A 21819-nucleotide genomic window follows, 5' to 3' on the forward strand; every position below is an offset into this window, starting at 1 on the left:
CCTGGGGAGCTGGCACCATTTGCTCATTCTTCTTTGCATTTTATATTTAAGTAATACACTGTATAAATCTTAAAGTAGCTCATTATATCTTTACCAGTAGAATCAGTCAGGCCTTGGACTTGCCTTGTCTTGTATATGTGAATTTGTTACCATATAATCCTAATTGCTATCTTTTATCCATAAAATAATTGGCATAATTATATTCATTTAATAGTTACTAAACTGAATAAATACCAAGGGCTTACCATGTCTTTCAATCATTTGTATTATCCTATAGTACTTTATGAAGCTAAGAAGTTAGGAATAATTGTTACTGGAAGATTCTGAAAAATGGAACCATGATTGATAGACAAAATTTTTTTCCCAATTAAGAGAAATTTGAGTATAGGCCAGTCTTATGGCATCTCAATTTTCACATTTTCCAGCAAATACCTGGTAAAATAACACCAATATATTTTTGACAAGTAGGAGGTATGACAATCATTTATATAACAAATGTGTTATGAGCACCTGTGTGGTACCATGTTCCAGGCTCTGTGCCAGACTCTGTGGACACAGAGACAATCTAGTCTCAGTCCCAAAGCCAGGGGACTTCAGAGTTCAGAAGGCAGAAACATTTAGGCTAAGAAGTATAATGTAATTTTGGTAAGAACTATGAAATAACAAAGTAGTGGGGTACCTGGAAACACAGGAGTATACTGTACCCCCAAGAGATCAAGAAGGACTTCTCAGAAGCAGTGCTGTTTGCAAAGGTAGGGTCTATGATTGCCCCCATTTTATGGAAGGGAAAATTGAAGATTACAGAGGTAAAGTAACTTGGAAGAGGGCACACAACCGGTTTTGAGCCATGGCCTATTGGATTCCAAGCCACTGTTTGTTTTAATTTACAACCACCACCAACAGTTCCATTCCCCTGGTGCTTTCTGCCTCCAAACTTTAAAAACCTGCCAAAATCAGAGTAAACTCAAGTTAAGAAACAATTTCCAGGAAAATATGGATGAAAAATTTTATGGAATTTTTCTGTTCCTTTTAGCAGAGGAATCCTGGAAGGGAAAGCTCTGTCCAGCTGTGGGGGGAGTAAGGTGCACTCTAAGGTAAACCTTTCATCTCTCCTTTTCCAGGAAACAGCTGTTTCTGAGGAACTGCTTGCTCTTGGAATTGAAACACTTTGAGAGCAGCAGAATGAGCAGCTTCAGCTTTACAATTCTTCACACGTATAAAGATACTCATCTTTCTTAGAAGGGACCTTCAATATTTTTCTTCCTGTCTGCTCCTTCTTTACCCGCAAAAGTTGGGACAGACCACGTGTCTGTTGATTTCAGCACAGCTTCACTAACTCTGAGTTAGCAGGCTTTAGCCTTCACAGGAATTCTAAACACAGTGCAAAGCAGAAGGAATATCTGCAGTCAGGAGTGTGTGCTTACTTTCCTGTGTCACCTACCTTCAAATATACAGTTAATGAGTATGCAACTAACAAGTTTACAGCCACTATTCTCCTAAAAAATACTATTTGCAAATGGCATTTTATTGATTTTTATAAAATTCCATAAATTTGTTCCCTGGAGACTCCATCCCTTTGCTCTTTCACAGTGATATGAACTACACTGTGTCAAATATCCTGCTCAATAGGAGAATCCATTCCCATTTTCCAATAAATAAGAATTTAACTCTTCCTATTTAAATGAGCCAAATTAAGAGGGGGAAAAAAACCTCCTGACAGTGGTCTGTAGCAAGATAAACACTAGCCACTCCAGAGTTTGTCAGCCCTCTCTTTTTGGGCATTTGACTTCCTGGCCTAGAAGAGGCACCTCAGAGCAAACATTCTCTACACAATCTAAAATTTTTCTTCCTCCTCTTTTTTCTCTGTGCCTTATATATTAGCTTTAACAAGAACTCTGAAAACCATTTTCATTAACTTTTTATTATGGGAAATGTCAAACATACAAAAGTAGAGAAGAATATATATATAATGAACCATCATTTAACCATCACCCAGCTTTAAATCAAGTCAAGGCCAATCTTGTTATATTGATCTAATGCACTTAACATCCACTTATTATGAAGCAAATTCCAGATATCATTTCAACCATAAATATTTAAGAATGGATCTCTAAAAGTTAAGGACTCTTGTTTTTGACATAATCTCCATTATCCCAATGAATATCAAATATCAAGTCAATTTTATAATTATCTGGATTGTCTCATAAATGTATTTATTTTACAGTTTGGTCAAATCAGGATCCCCAAAATATCCATATGTTACAATTGATTTATATGTCTCAAGTCCATTTCAATCTATAGGTTCTTCTTCCATTTCTTTCTTTCATCCTGGCGATCCGTTTACTGAAGAAACTGGATCATTTGTCCTACAGTTTCCTACAGCCTGGATTCTGCAGACATCAACTCTGGGCTGTAATGTTTCTCTATTTCCTGTATTTTCTATAGATCAGGAATGTCTAGAGGCACAGGTTGATTTAGGTTCAAAATTGTGGTAAATATATTTCATAGGTGGTGTAGTATACTACCATTAGGAGGCACATGTCTGGGATGATAGAGACATAGGAGTAAGAAGTTTTGCTTTCTAATATTTCACAGCCTAGAAACGGTATGTGACACCTAATATACAAAAAACATGTATATGCTAGACAGCAATTTAGTGTGCTAACACCAGATTAGAAGGTGAATGCTTTACATGATACTCTGTATCATTACAAAATATTATTTAGACAAATCTTCAGTAATATCTACCATATTTCAAGTGATGTCTTGTATGCTAGATACATAAAAAGACTAAGGAAACAAGGCCCTTGCACTATAACCAAGCTGGTGGGAAATACAGATAATCATAAAAGCACAAAAAAAGGCCATAGGTGCCAAATTAGAAGTCCATACAGAGATAGTGATAGTGCAACAATCTGGAGAACGGTCATTGCAATAAACAGAGAAGTGTTCAAAAGCATAGGATGAGCTTGTCCTCGGGAGTGTGAAAGAGCTCATCTGTGTTTCACAATTCCATTCATCATTGGGTGCACATATTTCTTTCAAAGTACATCTGAATCACATCTGTGCCATTCACCTAAAAGAAATCTTATTAATAGTTTTATTGGTTTATCAATTCCTCCAGTCAACAAATATTTATTGAGACTCTTGTAAAAGCTTTCAGTGAATTATCCAATGCAGTTCCACTCTGAGGCCAGGTGAAAATAAGAGACTGTCCAGATAAAACATGAAGCTAAGAAATCAAGAATACACTAGTAGTAGACATTTCTAATCTGTGGTTCAGTGACAAATGTCTCCAAACTTTAGCCACTTTTCTAGGCTCTGAGAATATGGACAGGATTCAGGCTGGGTCCTACTCCTCAAAGAGTTCATAGTCTAACAGGCCAACAATCATTCAGAAAGATGGGTACAATACTAGAATGGTCCTGAAAATATTTCCTGTTTCTCTTGGTGCTTCCACAAAAGGGACCCTGAAAAAGAAAACTCTAGCCAGCTGTTAGTACTTAGGCTCTAAGGCAGATTTTTCACCTCACTTTTCCCAGTTAACAACTTTTGATAAAGGAATTGTCTTTCTTACAATTGGACTCCATGTAATGGGAAGTGAGAGGAGCAGCTCCAGCTTCAGAGCCCTTTAAACCATCTATCCCAGAAAGGCCCTCTAATGTTGCTACCTTAAAAACTGCCTGTTCCTGCTTTTAAACACACACACAAACACTCTCTTTCTTATTTGATGTTTCTTAATACAAAACATTTCTTAATACAAAAATGTTGAAATCTTTACAATTCTCTTATGAAACCCTACAAAGGAACTCATAATATTTATAGCTACCCGCATCCCTTTCAGAGTTAGTTCTTCCAACAGTGATTTGATACACAAAAAAATAGGTTTCTTAGAAAATATAATACTTTATACATCCAGGTAAATTTATATATCAAGCATATTGATATTACCTTTACTCCAGCATGTCTTTTAAAAATGTTTTTAAAAAGATAATAGGTACTTGTCCAGTTGGGGGGGGGAGGAACCCAGCCTTTACAAAAACATGCTAGAAACAAATTCTACCTCATATTTGAAAGTCTTAATTATCTTTGATCAATGCTCTGTTTATTGGGGGGGAGGTATGAGCAGAAAGATTCATCTGTTCATTTTTTGTAAATCATCACATAAATAATATGGGTGGTATATACTGACTCTCCAGGGAAAAAATTTCAACTGTGCATCAAACTCTTAAAAGATGTAAGTTATTGACACGATTAGGTTTGTTAGCTCTGTGTCAACTGTTTTGGCCTGAATTGTTTGGATTTCTCTTTTAAAATGAAAGGCTTTTTGGGTTCTTTGGGCGCCCGGGTGGCTTAGTCACTTAAGCATCTGACTCTAGATCTCAAGCCATGATCTCATGGTTCATGAGTTTGAGCCCCTCATTGGGCTCCCTGCTGGCAATGTGTAGTCTCCTTGGGATTCTCTCTCTCTCCCTCTCTCTGCCCTTTCCCAGCTCACGGTCTCTCTCTAAAAAGTAAATAAACATTTAAAAATTAAAAAAAAATGAAAGGCTTGGGTTCTTTCACTTAAATTTTTCTAGACTGAACTCCACCAACTAAACTGTGAGTGACAGAGATAGTAGCATGGCTTACTCAGGACTACTAATCTGTAGGCATCTGATCTTTCAAACATGGTCCTCAACAAGGGTCCATTTCCTATGGCGAGGGAAGATCAGTAGCAACTTCAATACAGTGGCACCGTGAGTTGCCCTGCTGAGGATGTGGCCTCCATGCTGAGGTTCATGATAAGACCTGAGGTCTCCCAGTTTGTTCTTCTCCTTTCCTTCTGAACTTCCCCCTAATATTCCCCCTGTCTGACATTTCTCTTTATCTTACTGCCCTTTGGCACCAGGCACATAAATGTCCTATCCTCTAGCAAAGTGCTATTAGGACTAGTCATGAGATAGACTTTAAATATGTAGATTTTGAGCTTCTGGAAGGAGGTAAACTGCAAAATCCAAATAACAAATAAAATATATTCAAATAAAGGTATTGTTTTTAGAGTGAAATCAATGAATGATTGCTTAGTTTTTTATTTAACTCTAAGAAACGGGATCACATTAGAGTTTCTATGGGGCTATATCTACTTGTCATCACATGGGTGTTTTGCAACCACACCTGGGGACTTCACTGCTACCTACAAATGTTGCCTTTGTTTTCTCAGTTCTCTTTCCTCTTCGCCATAGAGCTACACAAATTCTACTCCCCTTTCTACTAACCTCTTATCTTATATGTTTTCTCCTCACACTTAGCAGATGACTCGACTTTTACCTTTCCAAGGAAAACAAATCTCTCAAGTGTAACATCTCAATTTCATAACACAAACATACAACCTTCTTTATACCCTTATCCAGCGTTTCCTCCTTCCCTCTGGGTGTAATGGAAGAGGTAGCCTTCCCTCCATCTAAGCTAAATTCCTTCTCTGTGCTTCCCATCACAAGTTCTTCAACTCTCTCAGACTCTTGTTGCCACATTTTCCTATGTCTTCAGGATTTCCCTCTCTACTGGATGGATCCTCAACAAATAAAGGTGCCCTAGTGTCTGTCATCTTGAAAACAAAAAAAAAAACTCTTTTTCTATCTGACATCGCCTTTCAGCTACCATTCCATTTCTCTCTTCTCCTTCATAGTTACATTACTTGAGTGAATTATTTAGACTCACTGAATCTAATTCCTTACCTCCCACTCATTCTTCAACTCACTGTCATCTGTCTTCCCACCTTGTCACTCTATTAAAACAGTTCTTGTTAACAATCTTTTCTACTATGTCACTATCACTGTATTATTCCACACACTTTACAACTCCCTCCTTAAATGTTGTATAACCCAATTCTGTGACTTCACTTTCTCCTGGTTTCTCTGTTATTTTGATGACCACTCCTTTTTTAAATGATCCTTTTGTATGCACTCTTCTCTATGCCCATTCCAAAAATTTGTTTTATTAATATATGAGTTATATGCCATAATCTGCACCCATTTAAAGTGTATAATTCAATGGTTGTTAATGCATTTACAGAGTTGTGTAATTCTAATTTTAGAATATCTTCAATATGACAAAAAGAAACCCTATACATATTTGAGATCAATCTCCATTCTCCTTTCCTTCAGTTATAGGCAACAATTAATATACTTTTTGATTACATGGATTTTCTCATACTAGGCATTATATATAAAGAAATTATACCATATGTAATATATTATGTCTGGCTTCTTGTTCATCCATGTAATGGTATAATACTCCATTCCCTTTTATTGCTGAATAATATCTTATTGTGTGGATATACTACATTTTATTTATACGTTCATCAGTGGTTAAACATATAGGTTGTTTTCATTTTTTGGCTGCTATGAATAACACTGCTATAAATATTTATGAACAAATATTTTTGTGGAATATGCTTTAATTTATCTTGGGAATATATCTAGTAGAATTGTTGGGTCATGTGGTAACTCTGTTCCACATTTTAAAAACTGCCCAACTATTTTCCAAAGTGATAGTGATACTTTACACATATGAGGGCTCCAATTACTCCACATCTTCACTATCACTTGTTATTTTTTAGTCTTTTTTATTATAGTCATTCTAGAGGGTGAGACGTGGTTTCTCATTGTGATCCTAATTGGAATTTCCCTAATAACTAATAATTTAGGGCATATTTTCATGTGCTTATTGTCCACTTGTATATTTCTTTGGAGAAATGTCTTTTTAAATCCTTTGCCAGTTTTTAATTGCATTATTTGTTTTATTACTGACTTGTGAATGTTCTTTAATATTCTGGATACAATACAGGTTGTTGATCATTTTCTTGTTTTTAAAGTTTTTATTAAAATTCTACTTAGTTAACACACAGTATAATATCAGTTTCAGGTGTACAATATAGTGTCAACACTTCCCAGTGCTCATCACAAAAAGTGCACTCTTTAATCCTCATCACCTATTTAACCCATCCAGCCACCCACCTCTCCTCTGGTAATCATCAGTTTGTTCTCTATAGTTAAGAATCTGTTTATTGATTTGTCTCTCTCTTTTGTCTTTTTTCCCCATACAATTATTTCAATAGATGCAGAAAAAGCATTTGATAAAGTACAACATCCATTCATGATAAAAAAAAAAAACCCTCAACAAAATCAGTTTAGAGGGAACATACCTCAACACAATAAAGGCATATATGAAAAACCTACAGCTAATATCATCTTCAGTGGGGAAAATCTGAGAGCTTTTCCTTATGGTCAGGAACAAGACAGGGATGTCCATTCTCACCACTGTTATTTAACATAGTAGTGGAAGTCCTAATCACAGCAATCAGACAACAAAAAGAAATAAAAGGCATCCAAATTAGCAAGGAAGGCGTCAAACTTTCACTATTTGCATATTAAGTGATGCTATATACAGAAAACCTGACAGACTACACCAAAAAATTGTTAGAATTAATGCATGAATTCAGCAAAGTCATAGGATAAAAAATCAATGTACAGAAATCTGTTGCATTTCTACATACCAATAATGAAACAGCAGAAAGAGAAATTGAGGAATCAATTCCATTTACAACTGCACCAAAAAACTCCATAAGATTCCTAGGAAAAAAACCTAACCAAAGAGATGAAAGATCTGTACCCTGAAAACTATGAAACACTGATGAAAGAAATTGAAGATGACACAAAGAAATGGAAAGAAATTCCATGCTTATGGATTGGAAGAACAGATATTCTCAAAATGTCTACACTACCCAAAGCCATCTACACATTTAATGCAATCCCTATCAATATGCCAATAGCATTTTTCACAGAGCTATAACAAACAATTCTTAAATTTGTATGAATATACAGAAGACCCCAAATAGCGAAAGCAATCTTGAAAAAGAAAAGCAAAGCTGGAGACATCGCAATTCCAGACTTCAAGTTATATTACAAAGCTGTAGTGATCAAAACAGTATGGTGCTGGCACTAAAATAGACACATAGATGAAGGGAACAGAATAAAAACCACAGAAATGAATCCATGATTATATGGTTAATTAATCTTTGACAAAGCAGGAAAGAATATGCATGAGAAAAGGACAGTCTCTTCAACAAATGGTGTTGGGAAAACTGGACAGCAACATGCAAAAGAATAAAACCCGACCACTTTCTTGCACCATACAGAAAAATAAAATCAAAATGGATGAAAGACCTAAATGTAAACCTGAAATCATAAAAATCCTAGAAGAGCACACAGGCAGTAACTTCTTTGACATCAACCATAGCAACTTCTTTCTAGATATGTCTCCTAAGGCAAGGGAAACAAAAGCAAAAATAACATTTGGGATTTCATCAAAACAAGAAGCTTCTGCACAGTGAAGGAAACAATCAACAAAACTAAAAGGCAACCTATTCAATCAAGAAGATATTTGCAAATGACATATTTGATAAATGGTTAGTATCCAAAATTTTTGAAGAACTTATACAACTAAACATCCAAAAAACAAATAATCCAATTAAAAAATGGGCAGAAGACATGAATAGACATTTTTCCAAAGCAGACATACAGATGTCCAATAGACACATGAAATGATGCTCAACATCACTGATCATCAAGGAAATATAAATAAAAAATACGACATATAATCTCACACCTGTCAGAATGGCTAAAATCAACAACATAAGAAACAACAGGTGTTGGCAAGGATGTGAAGAAAGGGGAGCTCTCTTGCACTGTTGCTGGGAATGCAAACTGGTGCAGCCACTCTGGAGAACAATATGGAGGTTCCTCAAAAAGTTAAAAATAGAACTACACTACGATCCAGCAGTTGCACTACTACATATTTCCCCAAAGAATACAAAAACACTAATTCAAAGGGATACATGCACCCTGATATTTATAGCAGCCAAATATGTAAAGAGCCCAAGTGTCCATCAACTGATGAATGGATAAAGAAGATATGGTATGTACAATGGAACGTTACTCAGCCATATAAAAGAATGAAATCTTGCCATTTGCGATGGCATGGATGGAGCTAGAGGGTATTATGTTAAGTGAAATAAGTCAGAGAAAGACAAATACCATATGATTTCACTCACCTGTGGAATTTAAGAAACAAGCAGATTTGTTGATCATTTTAAAGAGCCAACTTTTTCTATTGTTTTCATAATGCTTCATTTAATTTTCATTCCATTCTTTTGTATTACCTTCTTTTTTAAAGTTAACTCTCCACCCAATGTGGGGCTCTAACTCACAACTCTTGAGATCAAGAGTTGCATACTCTACCAACTGAGCCAGCCAGGCACCCCATATGTCATCTTCTTTTTGCTTGCTTTGTGTTTACTTTGGTCTTCTTTTAATAGAAACATGATTACAAATTTTCACTTAAGTACTGCTTTAGGTGCAGCTCAAGTTTTTGTGTTTTGATCCTATCCATCTCAAAGGTTTTTCTAATTTTCATTGTGATTTTTTCTTTGACCCATTGGTTATTTAGGAATGTATTGCCTAATTTCCACATATTTGTGAGTTTCCCACATTTTTCTCTATGGTTGACTTCTAATTTAATTCCATTTTGGTTAGAGAGCATAATTTGTATAATTTCAGTCTTTAAAATCCATTGAGGAATATTTATGGCCTAGCATATGGTCTGTTTTGGGGAATGTTCTGTGTACTTGACAGGAATGAATATTTTGCTGTTTTTTGGTGGAGTGGTCTTTAGATATATGTTACTTTACATGTTTTATAGTATTGTTCCCTTGTTGCTATTAGTATCCTGGAACACCAGTCCCCTCCTAATTGCTAACTTTTAAGATTCCTATTGTTTTAAACAATGCTCTTTGGCATGAATATTTCTAGGTTCTTTTCCAAATAAATTCAGTCCTTTCAAGCAACGCTGCTGTGCTTAGTTTTCATGGCCTGCCTCTCCTCCTAGGCAGAAACTCCAGACAACTGTACTGGAACAAGAGGTGGGTATAGCAGGCTTCTCCTGCAGTAACACCCCCAACTGGGCACTGGTGGAGATGGCAGTCCATGGTTATTTCAGCTTTCCCTACTTCACCCTACAAATGTATTATGGCAGAGGAGAATGGAATCCTGCTATTCTTGGCCTGTCATGCCTAAGGCTGAGACCTCACTCTGTAACTGGAAGTTAGTCCTCTAGCCTAGGCTTGCCTGTAATAGGAATTCTGCAACATGGGGCTGCAAGGGTACAGAGACACCTGGTGGCCTTCTCCTCTTGGTGTGAAGGCATAACCCTAGAGTAGCAACTGAGGGGATAGGGAGCCCCCATCTTCTTGGGCACATCTATATTTCAGGTAGAGCTTGTACATGGAGCTGGGGGAGATGGAATACCTCAAATGCCACAGACTCTCACTATTTTTGTAGAGATTTACTAGATTTTCTTGAACAAATCTTTATTATTTGCTGTATGCCCTTATGACAAATTCTAGTAACTTTAAGTGTGTGTGTGTGTGTGTGTGTGTGTGTGTGTAAAATTGTCACCAATTAAATGGTACTTCACAGGGGGATGGGTCCACCAAGATCTTCACACAACCATTCTGAAGTCCTGAACCCATACTTAAATGTTGATACTCCTCAGGGATCTCTTTGCTGTCCTCTCTACACTCTCTCCTTAGATGAACTTGGGTATACCCACTTCTTCATCTACCGCCCACCTACTGATGACTCCAAAATCTCTACCTCCAGCTCATTCTTCTTTCCTAGACTGCAGCTGTGTGCATCTCTGGCCTTTTGGATATCTCCAGGTTAATATCCTTTGGTTACTGGAAACTAACAGTTATAAAATTAACTCATCTATTCTCTGCCCCAGGGAATGGTACCATCAACCCTCTTGCTCTAGTGAGATATATCAGTGATATATCTCTTTCATTTTCAACATCCAGTTAATCAACTCATGCCCCTTTAAACCCTATACATTTCTAAAAGGTATCCACTTCTTTTTTTTAAGTTTATTTATTTTGAGATAGAGATAGTGGGACAGGGGCAGAGAGAGGAAGACAGAGAATCCCAAGCAGGCTCTGGTGCAGAGCCTGAAGCAGGGCTTGAACCCATGAACTGTGAGATCATGACTGAAGTTGTACGCTTAACTGACCGAGCCACCCAGGTGCCCAAAAATGTATCCACTTCTATCAACATGGTCAACATGTTAGTTGAGGTCACCATCATTTCTCACTTAGACAATTACCACAATCTCCTCTCTTTTTTCAAACAATTTTCTACTCTTCAGACAAATTGATGTCATGTCTCCTCTCAAATCTCTGACAAGTTGCATAAGACCTTCTATAATCTGGCTTTTTCTTAGCCCATTGTCTTCACCTCTAGATCTTTTCTTCTCTCCACCTTCAGATTATGTTCTAGACATAATAAGCAAGTTCCTGTTCCTAAAAGCACAATATTTTTTAAGTTTATTTATTTTGAGAGAGAGAGAGGGAGAGAGAGAATCCCAAGTAGGCTCTGCATGGTCAGTGCAGAGCCTGATGGAGGGCTCAAACTCACAAACCATGAGATCATGACCTGAACGAAATCTAGAGTCTGATGCTTAACCGACTGAGCCACCCAGGCACCCCTAAAAGTACCATGTTTTTGTCCAGCTTCAAGAAACTCACATCTACTCTTCTCTCTTTTTGGAACACTCTGAATCCCAACTATTTCTCCTAGCTAGGACTATTTATCCTTCATGTGTCAAGTTACATGGCATTTCCTCTGAGAATCTCTCCCCAAACCCACTAAACTAAGTTAGTTCCCCTACTATGTGCTGGAAGCACCCGCTGAATCCCCACTATCATAAAAAAAAAAAAAACACTTGGTACATTTTTCTGAGATTTCTTGTTTCATTATCTGTCTCCCCAGTACAGTGAGAGCTCTGTGAAGATATGGGCCATGTCTGATTTGCCCAATTAATGTATCTCTAGACGTAACAGAATTCGTAGCCTAAAGTTCTAATAGTTCTGATTAGTTTATCACAACTAAAGCTCAGGTTACTAGAGGTACTGGAGGTACTAGATAAATATAAGTACTTTCCTATTTATCTACCAGGCTAGATGAAAAAACACAACTAAAAACTTTACTGATTGGAACATGATAGAGAATCTTTTCTTCACACATAGAACATATTAATATTTAATTCAGGATTAGAAAAAGGTAATAATAAATAGATTTGGACAGTGGGATGTTCTTGGGTAGCACAGTGTTCCTGGGAAGGGTTTCCTTGCACTAAATAAGAATACATCCAGGGTTGGGTAATTCCTAAAATGTCCACTAGGGAGACAGATGCCATTGATGGTACCATATATAGCATATATAAGTTTCCCTCACTATCTGAAAGTAGAGCATTCCTATGAAACCTTTCCTAAGCTGGCAAAAAGTGGAGAGGCATTTACAATTAAGTTATATGGAAAAAATTTTGAGTGTTCCCAGACCCAAAAAATAACCTCTCTTAGGCTTTTCTGATACCTTAAGACACATCTTGCTAATAGATGTAATGGAGATAAAATACAGATGCTCACAGACACAGTTCAAAGCTATGGTATTTTGATGCAGAGATGCCAAGTATAGTTCCTGGCGAAGGAACTTCATGGGGCCACTCTCGCTACTGGGGTGCACGCTGCCCTATAGGGTGTTGCTGCAAAACAAACACTGAACACTGTTTTTGCTTTTTTGCCTTAAAAAAAAAAAAAGCAAGAATTCTCTTCAGATTTCTTTCATTTAGCAAAAACAGGTACAATAGCCCCTCCTTATCCAGAGGGGATACGTTCCAAGACCCCCAAGTGGATACCTGAAACCATGCATCGTAACAAACCCTATATATATATGTTTTTTCCTATACATACATACATATAATAAAGTTTAATTTATAAGTTAGGCACAGTAAGAGATGAACAATAACTGATAATAAAATACAAGAATTATAACAATATACTACAATAAGTTATGTGAATATGGCCTGTCAAAATATCTTATTGCACTGTACTCACCCTTCATCTTGTGATGATGTGAGATGATAAAAAGCCTACAGGATGAGATAAAGTGAGGTGACTTATGTAGGCATTGTGATGTAGCATTCGGCTATTGTGGACCTTCTGATGAAGGTCAGAAGGATCATCTGTTCCTGGAACGTGGTTGACTGTGGGTAACTAAAACTTTAGAAAGCAAAGCCATGGGGGAGCCTGGGTAGCTCAGACTCCCCCACTCACACACACGATCTCTCTCTCTCAAATTAAAAAAAAAAAAAAAGCAAACCCATGGATAATGGGGGGACTACTGTAATAATTAGGTCTTTCATAAAAGAGAAGTGGCCTAATGTGAACTTACGAAAAGTGGAGGATACCTGTACTCAGAATGACTCACAGTCTATTTATGTCTTTGTAACAGCCAAAAAATAAGGTCTAAGTTTGAGTGGGTAGACAAAAGGAAAAGGGAGAATTGTTACCAATCTTGTTCTAAGTCCTCTATACCCTCAGTACTGGCCCCAAATAAGTCTAAACTTCCAGAGGTCCTGGCCTGCATCTTCACACTGTTGTTTAGGTTTACATAGGGAAAGGTGTTAAGTCTTGTTGGACCATGGCTGGGTTTTTTGGTTCCCCATGTTTACAATCTTGGAAAAGGTGGAGTACTAAATTCACTATATATGGTCAGTCCTGTTGTTCTTTGTCTTAATATAGAGCATGAGTTTTGGAGTAATATAAAACTGAATTTCTATCCCCCCAGCCAATCGCATTCTAACCTTTTGATTCTATTAATTTCATATTCACATCTTTGATTCTGGGACTATAAATTTGAGATATCTTAAATACTATTTGGAGATTGAGTTGCAGAAAAAGCTTTCCTTTCTCCACGGGTATGGTAAACACTGTACATGACTTAAAACTGCACTCTCAGTTTCTGGTAGTGATGAGGGGAATGGTGGGGGGTGGAAGGACATCCCTAGCTCATTTGGAGTCAGCCTATGGTAGGGAACCAGTTTAACATGGGAACCTAGAAAATATATGACCTGTGAAATAGTTGTAAATTGTGTTTACTACATGCTCCTCATGCAATCTGGTAATCTTCAGTAAAATCTTATTAGAAGTTATGGTCTGGTCTCTTGTGTATTATATGAAATTGGGGAAAGATGAGGGCACATTCTGGAGTAAAAAGGTACAAGAGGCAGAACAGGATTTCATTCTTAGAGTCCAGAGTAGTGGTGTCATTGTTTACCAGTTGAAAACCACTGTGCAGCAACCTCATGAGGATCAGAGGATACAGAAAGAGAGAGTGATACAGTAGCTTGCTGAGGATCCAGAGAAGACAGAAGGAACTTTCTGGAAAACAAGATAGTAGCAAGCCTACTTTTAGCCAGATTACAACTGTGTGATTTATTAAAGGGGCACCTCCTCTGAATCGATGCCTATCCCCGCACCGCCATTCCCACCAGCTTGTTGAGTAGAAAGTCTGTGTGGGAATTAGGAAACAAACAACCAAAAACCAAACAGGGCTATTGTGTCCTGCATTATGACTTGCTGCGTACAGGGCACGGTCTGGATTTCAGACCCAAGTTTCATGCTATGCCTGCTGTACTTATGCAAGACAGAAGTAGCAAAAATTCCATAATGGCCCTGAGCATTAGCCTAAAAAATTCTGAGGAACAGCAAGGTACCTATGTGGTGGGTGCTTAACAATAAAAGGGGTCATGGATTTTTGAAAATATTCTGGTGGAAGAGGCTCACCTGTGCCATCTGTTTAGGTTACATATATTTATATTTGAAAAGAAAAAGGTTGGAATATGTATACATATACACACATACAAATTTTTCAAATATGGTTATTCTGGGTAGGGGGATCATGTGTGATTTTTTTTATTCATGTGTTTTAGAGGGAATTTTCCAAATTTTATGAAATTAAGAAAAAATTAATTTTGTAATCAGAAAAAAATAATTTTTTAAAGATAAGTTGTAGAATGGGAGTGTTGTCTCATCAGGAACCTAAGTTTATGTCCATCATTGAGGTTCAAAGTTTTCTGGTCATGTCTGGCATGCTGATGACACTAAAAGTCTTTTTACATGTGGAACTGGGAGACCTTCAAGGAAATAATTCACATTGAGGGAAGAGCAAGTTTGCCAATATGTTTAGCAGGAAGAAAACCTAGGTTTTTGGTGAGGAGGGATGAGTGCCTGTCTGGGCTGTAGATTTGTCTTTTAACCAGCCTTCCCTACTTAAGTCTTTGGGATTGCAGGGGCCTACAAATAAACAACAAAGAAATTGTTACTCAATTTTTATTATGGAAAGTTTCAAATATATACAAAAGTATAGAGAAGAGTATAATGAACTCCCAAATATCTGTCACACAGCTTCAAAAATTATCAATTTATTACCAATCTCATTTTATCTATATGCTCATCTACCCCACCCCCAGGTTATTTTGAAGCAAATATCAGTAGCATAATCGTTTCATCTGTAAAATTTACAGTACATTTCTCTAAAAGATAAGGATTAAAAAAACATAACCACAGTACCATATCACATCTTTAAAAAACCCAATAAATTGGGAGATGTGCAATTTCAAATTCTGTAAGGATTAAGGAAACAATATACTTCACTGGTACCATGAGTAAAGGTATAACACTAAAACGGAGCTCACATTTTTTGCTTATGTAATTGCTTTATAAATGCAAAAGAAGAAAACTACCATATTAAAGCTACTTTGGGGCCTCTGTATGAAGCTGGGTAAGAGTGTTGACATTACAAACCCCATGGCAAAACTCCATAAAATTATCTCTAAAAATCTTTGTCATTTTTCTTAAAGTTGCTCTCCTGGACACAGTTGACCCAAGTCCTCTCTATATAAATTCTTCATCTTCTATTCCCCCCTACAGAAGATTTTTTTCTTCAATGCCTTTTCTAAGTGACAACAATTTAGCTCACTCTCCTCCACATTCTCATATGCAGAAACCAGGTAGAATGAGAAGCCAGCTGAGTGTGTCAGAAAAGGGGATGAAAATTGGCCAACTGTATCAGTAAGAGAGGCAAAATAAACCTAGGCAAAGTAAGTGGTATAATTAACTTTGGAAACTGCCTGTACTGCAGTTTTTGTTAGCTCTGGCATCAAATAATAGAGTATCCTGAACCTATAAACTGGGAAAAACAATCTTCAAAGGGATGGTAAGATCACATGAAAGAAGTAGTTAGGGCATTGCAAAAACATCAAATATATCATTTTAAAATTTATTTTTATAAAAATTCACAATATTATATTGTGTTCATTGTATTTATAGTTTTATAGCAAGTGATATTTTTTGAATAAAATTTTCAGCAAAGTAACAACAGTACAAAAACACTAAAGTTGTTACACAAAGGACCGGTTCTACAAAATGTTGTCCTTAAATGATGGGGTAAATCTCAAAATGGTGCTAGCCACTTTGTGGTATGACAGAGAATTATGGGTAATAATTCTTGTCCTTGAACAACTTAAAACTGCCTTGAAAGTTTCTGAAACACCTGATATGGGAAAGCCTCACACTTGGTGCCCACACAGCATATATTCTACTAGCACCAATCGAAAGGGGAATGTTTTGCCACATAGTGATTACAAAATGTGAATTCAAAGAACCTTCAGAGATGTCAACCAAATTTCAAGTAGTGTTTCATATGCAGAATATGCAAACAGTAAGGAAATGTGGTCTTTGCCCTCAATGATATCACAGTCTAATGGAGAAGGCAGATACATCAAAAAAGCGCAACAATAGGCTATAGGTGCTGAAATCAGAGTCTGTTCATGTACAATAGTACAACAACCAGGGCAAGAAAAGTCAGTGGCATAGACAGGTAAAGAGTGTCCCAAGATACAGGAGGGAAATCAGATGAGCTGTCTCCTTGGAAACATTTTCAGAAACGCTCACTTCCACTTGAAAATTCCATTGATCAGTGGTTCACATCAATGATTCTTTCAAAGCCATCCTGCAGATCTTTGCTGTTCATCTGGAAAAGGAAACCAACGTATAATTAGCAGGCTTATATACTAATTTAAGAACTCCTCCAATTGACAAATTTACAAAGAGTCTATGATCTGCATCACTCTGCATTTGGAAAGCCTTCACAGAATTATCTAATGCAGATGCAATGTGAGTCTAGATCAGCAGCTGAAGGAGTTACCTGTTATATTATGAAATAAAAAATGCAGGAAAGCAGTGATACTACAAACTTTGCAAAAAGGTGGGTGGTCATGTAAGACATAAAATATTCTAAATTCCATTTTCTGGACTGTAGGCTTATGGAAATAATTCAGGCTAGTTCTCACCCATCAAAGGGTTTATGGTCTAGCTGCACAACCATGCAAATAAGTACAATAAACTGTTAGAACCATGACACAGAAGAAAGTTTCTTATCCCAGTGGTCAGGAAAGTATTCTCATGGTTTATAAAGTATTATTTTTATTATCTCAAATTTTTATAAATTATATATTTTAAAAAACCTGAGCATCAGATAGATAACTTGGCTAAAGTCAGTGTGAGCCAGAACTGGAGCCAGTTTTCAACCCTAAGTCTGTCTGCCTTCAAGCCCTAACTGTAGTTTCTATCACACCAAACTGTCTCATAGAAACGTCATGTTTTACTTCTATCACCATAGTGACTTTCCCACTTCTTATAGTACTGTTTGCCCATGAACATTTAAAATCTGCTAAATACAGTATAACAGTTTATAAGGAAACAACTACCAAGAAAATATTGATAAAACTCTGGTTTTGTCTGGAAGCTCTCCCCCATGGGACATCTGAAAGTAAAAAGCCCTTACTCGGTCAAATATATCTTGTGTGTGTGTGTCTGTGTCTGTCTGTGTGTGTGTGTGTGTGTGTGTGTGTGTGTGTGTGTACATACAGACATTTCTAGAAAAAAATATACATTATAGACAGAGCACCAATTATTTCCAGTATACTTATGTATTTGTATTAACCTCTAATGTTTTCTCTTTATACATTAGGAAGAATAAACTATTTGACCAGCTGGAAATGTAAGCTATTTATAAAACATACAGAAAAGAAATTTCTGATGCATGTCTGCAAACCTCAATTATCTGTGGAGAGTAGTACTCTTTTCCCTTTTTTATCAAGGGGAGGGCTGAAAAACCAAACAAATAATGTACAAGTGACTTTTTAACACTCTTGGAAGGAAAAAAAAATCCCAACTGTGCATCAATCTTTGGGGCATTGAGGTGATAGAAATTTTCTATACACTACCTCTGGTTGCCTGTTTTGGCCTCAGACTCTTGGTCTTAAAGAGTAAAAGAGGATCTCCTTGGACCTTTTAACTATTCTGACAAGGCTAGGCTCCCGAGAATATTTCACAAAAACTACTTAAACGAACCTGACAGTCAATGCTGAAAATATCATGACTTATTCTAGATGTTTCTGTCAAAAAAAAGGAAAGAAAAAAAAAGCCCACAACATATTTACAGGCTAATAATTCTTAGTAATAGGTTAGTATGAATACTGTGCATTTTTGTCTTAGATACTTAAGAACCAAATAAAATGATGCATTATTACCTCTAAGAATAACAAGTTAAGCCTCCAAAGTATTTGTGACAGAATTTCAGGTGGAAGGGATTTTTATCAACAAACTTATCTATAAAATAAAGATCCAATATGTCTGATGTGTTAAGGAGGTATTTAAGAATCTTGTTGAAAAACTAGGTTATTGGGAAAAGATATCTTTGGGTCTATTTGAAATTTTATGAATAGTGGAAGTCTGCTCGTTTGAAATTAAATGTGCTCAAAGAGATATACAGTATATATCACTTTTAAGGGAAAATAGAAAAATATTCAATAATTATATTTGATCAAACTATATAATTCAAATGAAACTGTCGCTGGTTTTAAAAACTCATCTTTAAAAAAAAAATTTACTATTTATTTTTGAGACAGAGTGCAAGCATTGGAGGAGCAGACAGAGGCAGACACAGAATCTGAAGCAGGATCCAGAATCTGAGCTGTCAGCATAGAGCCAAACACAGGGCTTGAACTCACGAACCATGAGATCATGACCTGAGCCGAAGTCAGACACTTAACCGACCGAGCCACTCACACGCCCCTTAAAAACTCATTTTTAAATTTACTTTGAGATCATTAGTGCCAAAAATGTTTTGTGAACTGAAACTTGTACTCTATCTGTGCTTAAATTTGTAGGAAGATTTGTTTCCAAAACAGTGGCACCAAACTTTAGAAAGTGCAACAGAACCCACTTTTTAACAGCAATCATATAAACATTTTAGTTTGTAGAAGTACGGTGCAAACCAAATGGAGAAAAGTATTTGAGTATTTTGAAGAGTAAAACACACAAAGAACACAAGAGGGCAGCACAGAAAAGCATACATTCTAAAAGTCAACATATAAAGTTCAAAAACACAACTATTCTATAGTCTTAGAAGAAGTCAGAGTACTGATTAGGAGTAGAAATGCAATAGGCTTTTGAGTTACAGGTAATGTTAATTTCTTGAACTGGATTCTGGTTACATGCATGTATTCACTATGTAATAATTGATTAAGCTGTAGTGTTAGAATTTGTACATTGCTCTGTATGTTCTAAAACAGTAAAATATGAATTTCTAACAAAAGGTACCTGTTACACTTTTAGCAGTAATTGTTTTTGAAAACAGGTTGCTTTAACAAATATTTTAAATGTTAAAATTATTTAATTATGTAAATGTTTAAATTCTTTTCTATTTTATACTCATTATTTACTACTGGAATGTTTTAAAAATGTTTAAGTGTTATATATGCCATCACCTTTCCACCCTTAGTATCCTCTTCACAAAGTAGGTTGTACTTTTACCTGACTGCTGAATGGCTACGAGAATAAAGGTAGTTTCAGAAGAGAGACCTTTGGAATTTAGGTAAGATTCCTGATTTCAAACAAATATTGAAGCAAATGCAAGAGCTTTTAATTAGATATCTCAAAAAAAGTTTGTCCTGTGACAGAAAACATTTATCCTAAATCTTTAATAGAGATTGTTCAGGTGTCCTGACAGTTTAAGAAGTCTGTACCAGCCAAGTATCAAGAAAGGCACATCACTGGACTGGAATGTAATCACCATATAAATCCCATGCCTATGGTTATTGGTAGTCAGGAGGGTTAACTGGAATGTCCACTCAATTCAAATATGTGAAATAACTTTCTTTCAAAGACTAGTTAATATTGGGAGAACCATGGTTATTCTAGGGTATTAAGAAATGGGCAATGAAGTTGCAAGTTGAAGACGAAATCACTCCCTACGAATACAGTTTTCATGATAACATGTACACATCAGGATGTGTTTGGCTAACAATACTTATCCAAGAAGATATTCACTGTCTAAAGTAATATTTGTTAAAGTACATTTGGGCTGTATGGGAAATGGCCACTTCAAATAAGCAGCAAAAAATTACCACTGGTGAAATTTTTTTGAAAATCAAATTATGTACCTATGAGTAAAGAAACTTCTGAAAAGGCCAAATTAGATCACATCACTAAACACAAAATTATTGCCCAGTAAGGAAAGACCATAAGATGTGAAATTTCTTAAATATTAAAAAAAAAAAAATCCATCAATGATCTTTAAACCAATTGCCATCACAGAAGGGCTGGCGCTAATGCTGTGAATGAGAAAGGAGGTTAAGAAAAAAAAAAAAAAATTAAAGATGCCACACCACCAAGATGTTCAGATTTAAAAGGCCTTCACTACAAAACAAACCGCAAGGCTACGGTACTAAAAATGCACACGTGCACATACACACGTGTGTGGAAACGTAAAAGAAAAGAACAACCCACAGCGTGAACACACTTGTACACACACACACACTAAGAGCTGAGCAAGCAGTTAAGGCACCTTAAAAAAAAAACAACAAACAAACCCACGTGGTTTAGGCTTACCGAAATCTGTTACAGTCCTACGAAGCAGCGATTTTCAAAGCATCTGAAAAACGTGCAAATTGTCTGAAAACAGTGCCTGGCAACTGAGACAGTTTGCAAGCGTGATTCAGAGGTCTGCCAAGGAAACAAAAGAAGCCCCCCTCCTCCCCGAGAGACCGCACTAGGCAGCAGAGGTGCTCCGGGCACTATTTATTCTAAGGTAGGCGGAAAGCAGAAGTCTGTGCAGGAGCGGTACATACTAGGGATCGCTCTGTGGCAGAGACGGGGCCACCGAGTTTCCATTGGTTGGGGAGCCGCCCAGCTTTAGTTTCTCCAGATATTCGGCATGCACGGGCTTGTGGCACTGGAGAACCTTGATCGCATCTTCGATTTTGAACCACTCTCGCTTCCTTCCAATGCTAACCGAATCTTCCCAATCCTCCAGAATCTCGGTGACGGTCAGTACGTACACGTACGTTCTGTGCTTGCGGTCTTGGTTCTGTTCGAAAATGCCCAGGAGCCGGCCTAACTTCCCCTTGACTCCCGCCTCTTCGAACACCTCTCGGACAGCCGCACTGCCCGGCTCCTCCTCGGGCTCCATGCCCCCGCCCGGCACGATCCAGCGGTCCGGGTACCGACTGCTACTCACTAACAGCACCTCGTCCTCGCGCTCGCTCCGGAAGCACAGGCACGCCGCCCGCTTCTTGAACCCCTCCGGGTCGTAGGTGCGCGTCTGGTTGGGCTTGCACTTCATCGTCACGGCCACCCGCTCCCGCCGCTCGCTGCTGCTGGGGTCGCTGTCGCCGCTGCCACCGCAGCCGCCCGAGGTGCCAGAGAGAGAAAGGGCCGAAGAGAGGAGCAGCGAGAGAAAGCGCTCTGGCCAGGAGCCCCGGGAGCCCCGGGTAGATGAGGCAGGGGCGGGGGCGGGGACGGGGGCGGGGGCGGGCGAG

The 21819-nt window shown here is 37.4% G+C and overlaps 1 protein-coding gene across 6 annotated transcripts; it reads right to left on the minus strand.

Annotated features, from left to right (window-relative positions):
- Nucleotides 1–1904: 1904 nt before the first annotated feature.
- On the minus strand, nt 1905–21789 carry LOC123594537 (diphosphoinositol polyphosphate phosphohydrolase 3-beta). 6 transcript variants are annotated; one of them, XM_045471296.1, is made up of 3 exons: nt 21130–21789; nt 20891–20933; nt 1905–3470 (listed from the first exon to the last, which is right to left on the minus strand). In XM_045471296.1, coding segments are annotated over exons 1-2 (495 nt in total). In that variant the 5' UTR covers nt 21624–21789; the 3' UTR covers nt 1905–3470; nt 20891–20932. The 6 variants fall into 6 exon arrangements, with proteins under 6 accessions (XP_045327252.1, XP_045327251.1, XP_045327249.1 ...); XM_045471297.1 differs by lacking the exon at nt 1905–3470 and adding an exon at nt 15252–16967 and having other exon boundaries at nt 21130–21788; XM_045471295.1 differs by having other exon boundaries at nt 1905–3076; nt 20891–21785.
- Between the last annotated feature and the right edge of the window lie 30 nt (nt 21790–21819).

Source organism: Leopardus geoffroyi, chromosome X (genome assembly GCF_018350155.1).
Source record: "Leopardus geoffroyi isolate Oge1 chromosome X, O.geoffroyi_Oge1_pat1.0, whole genome shotgun sequence".
NCBI classification, from domain to species: domain Eukaryota; kingdom Metazoa; phylum Chordata; class Mammalia; order Carnivora; family Felidae; genus Leopardus; species Leopardus geoffroyi.

What these genes read in the sequence shown, in the direction of transcription:
- LOC123594537 (XM_045471296.1), bottom strand. Translation starts at nt 21,623, where the DNA reads ATGAAGTGCAAGCCCAACCAGACGCGCACCTACGACCCGGAGGGGTTC.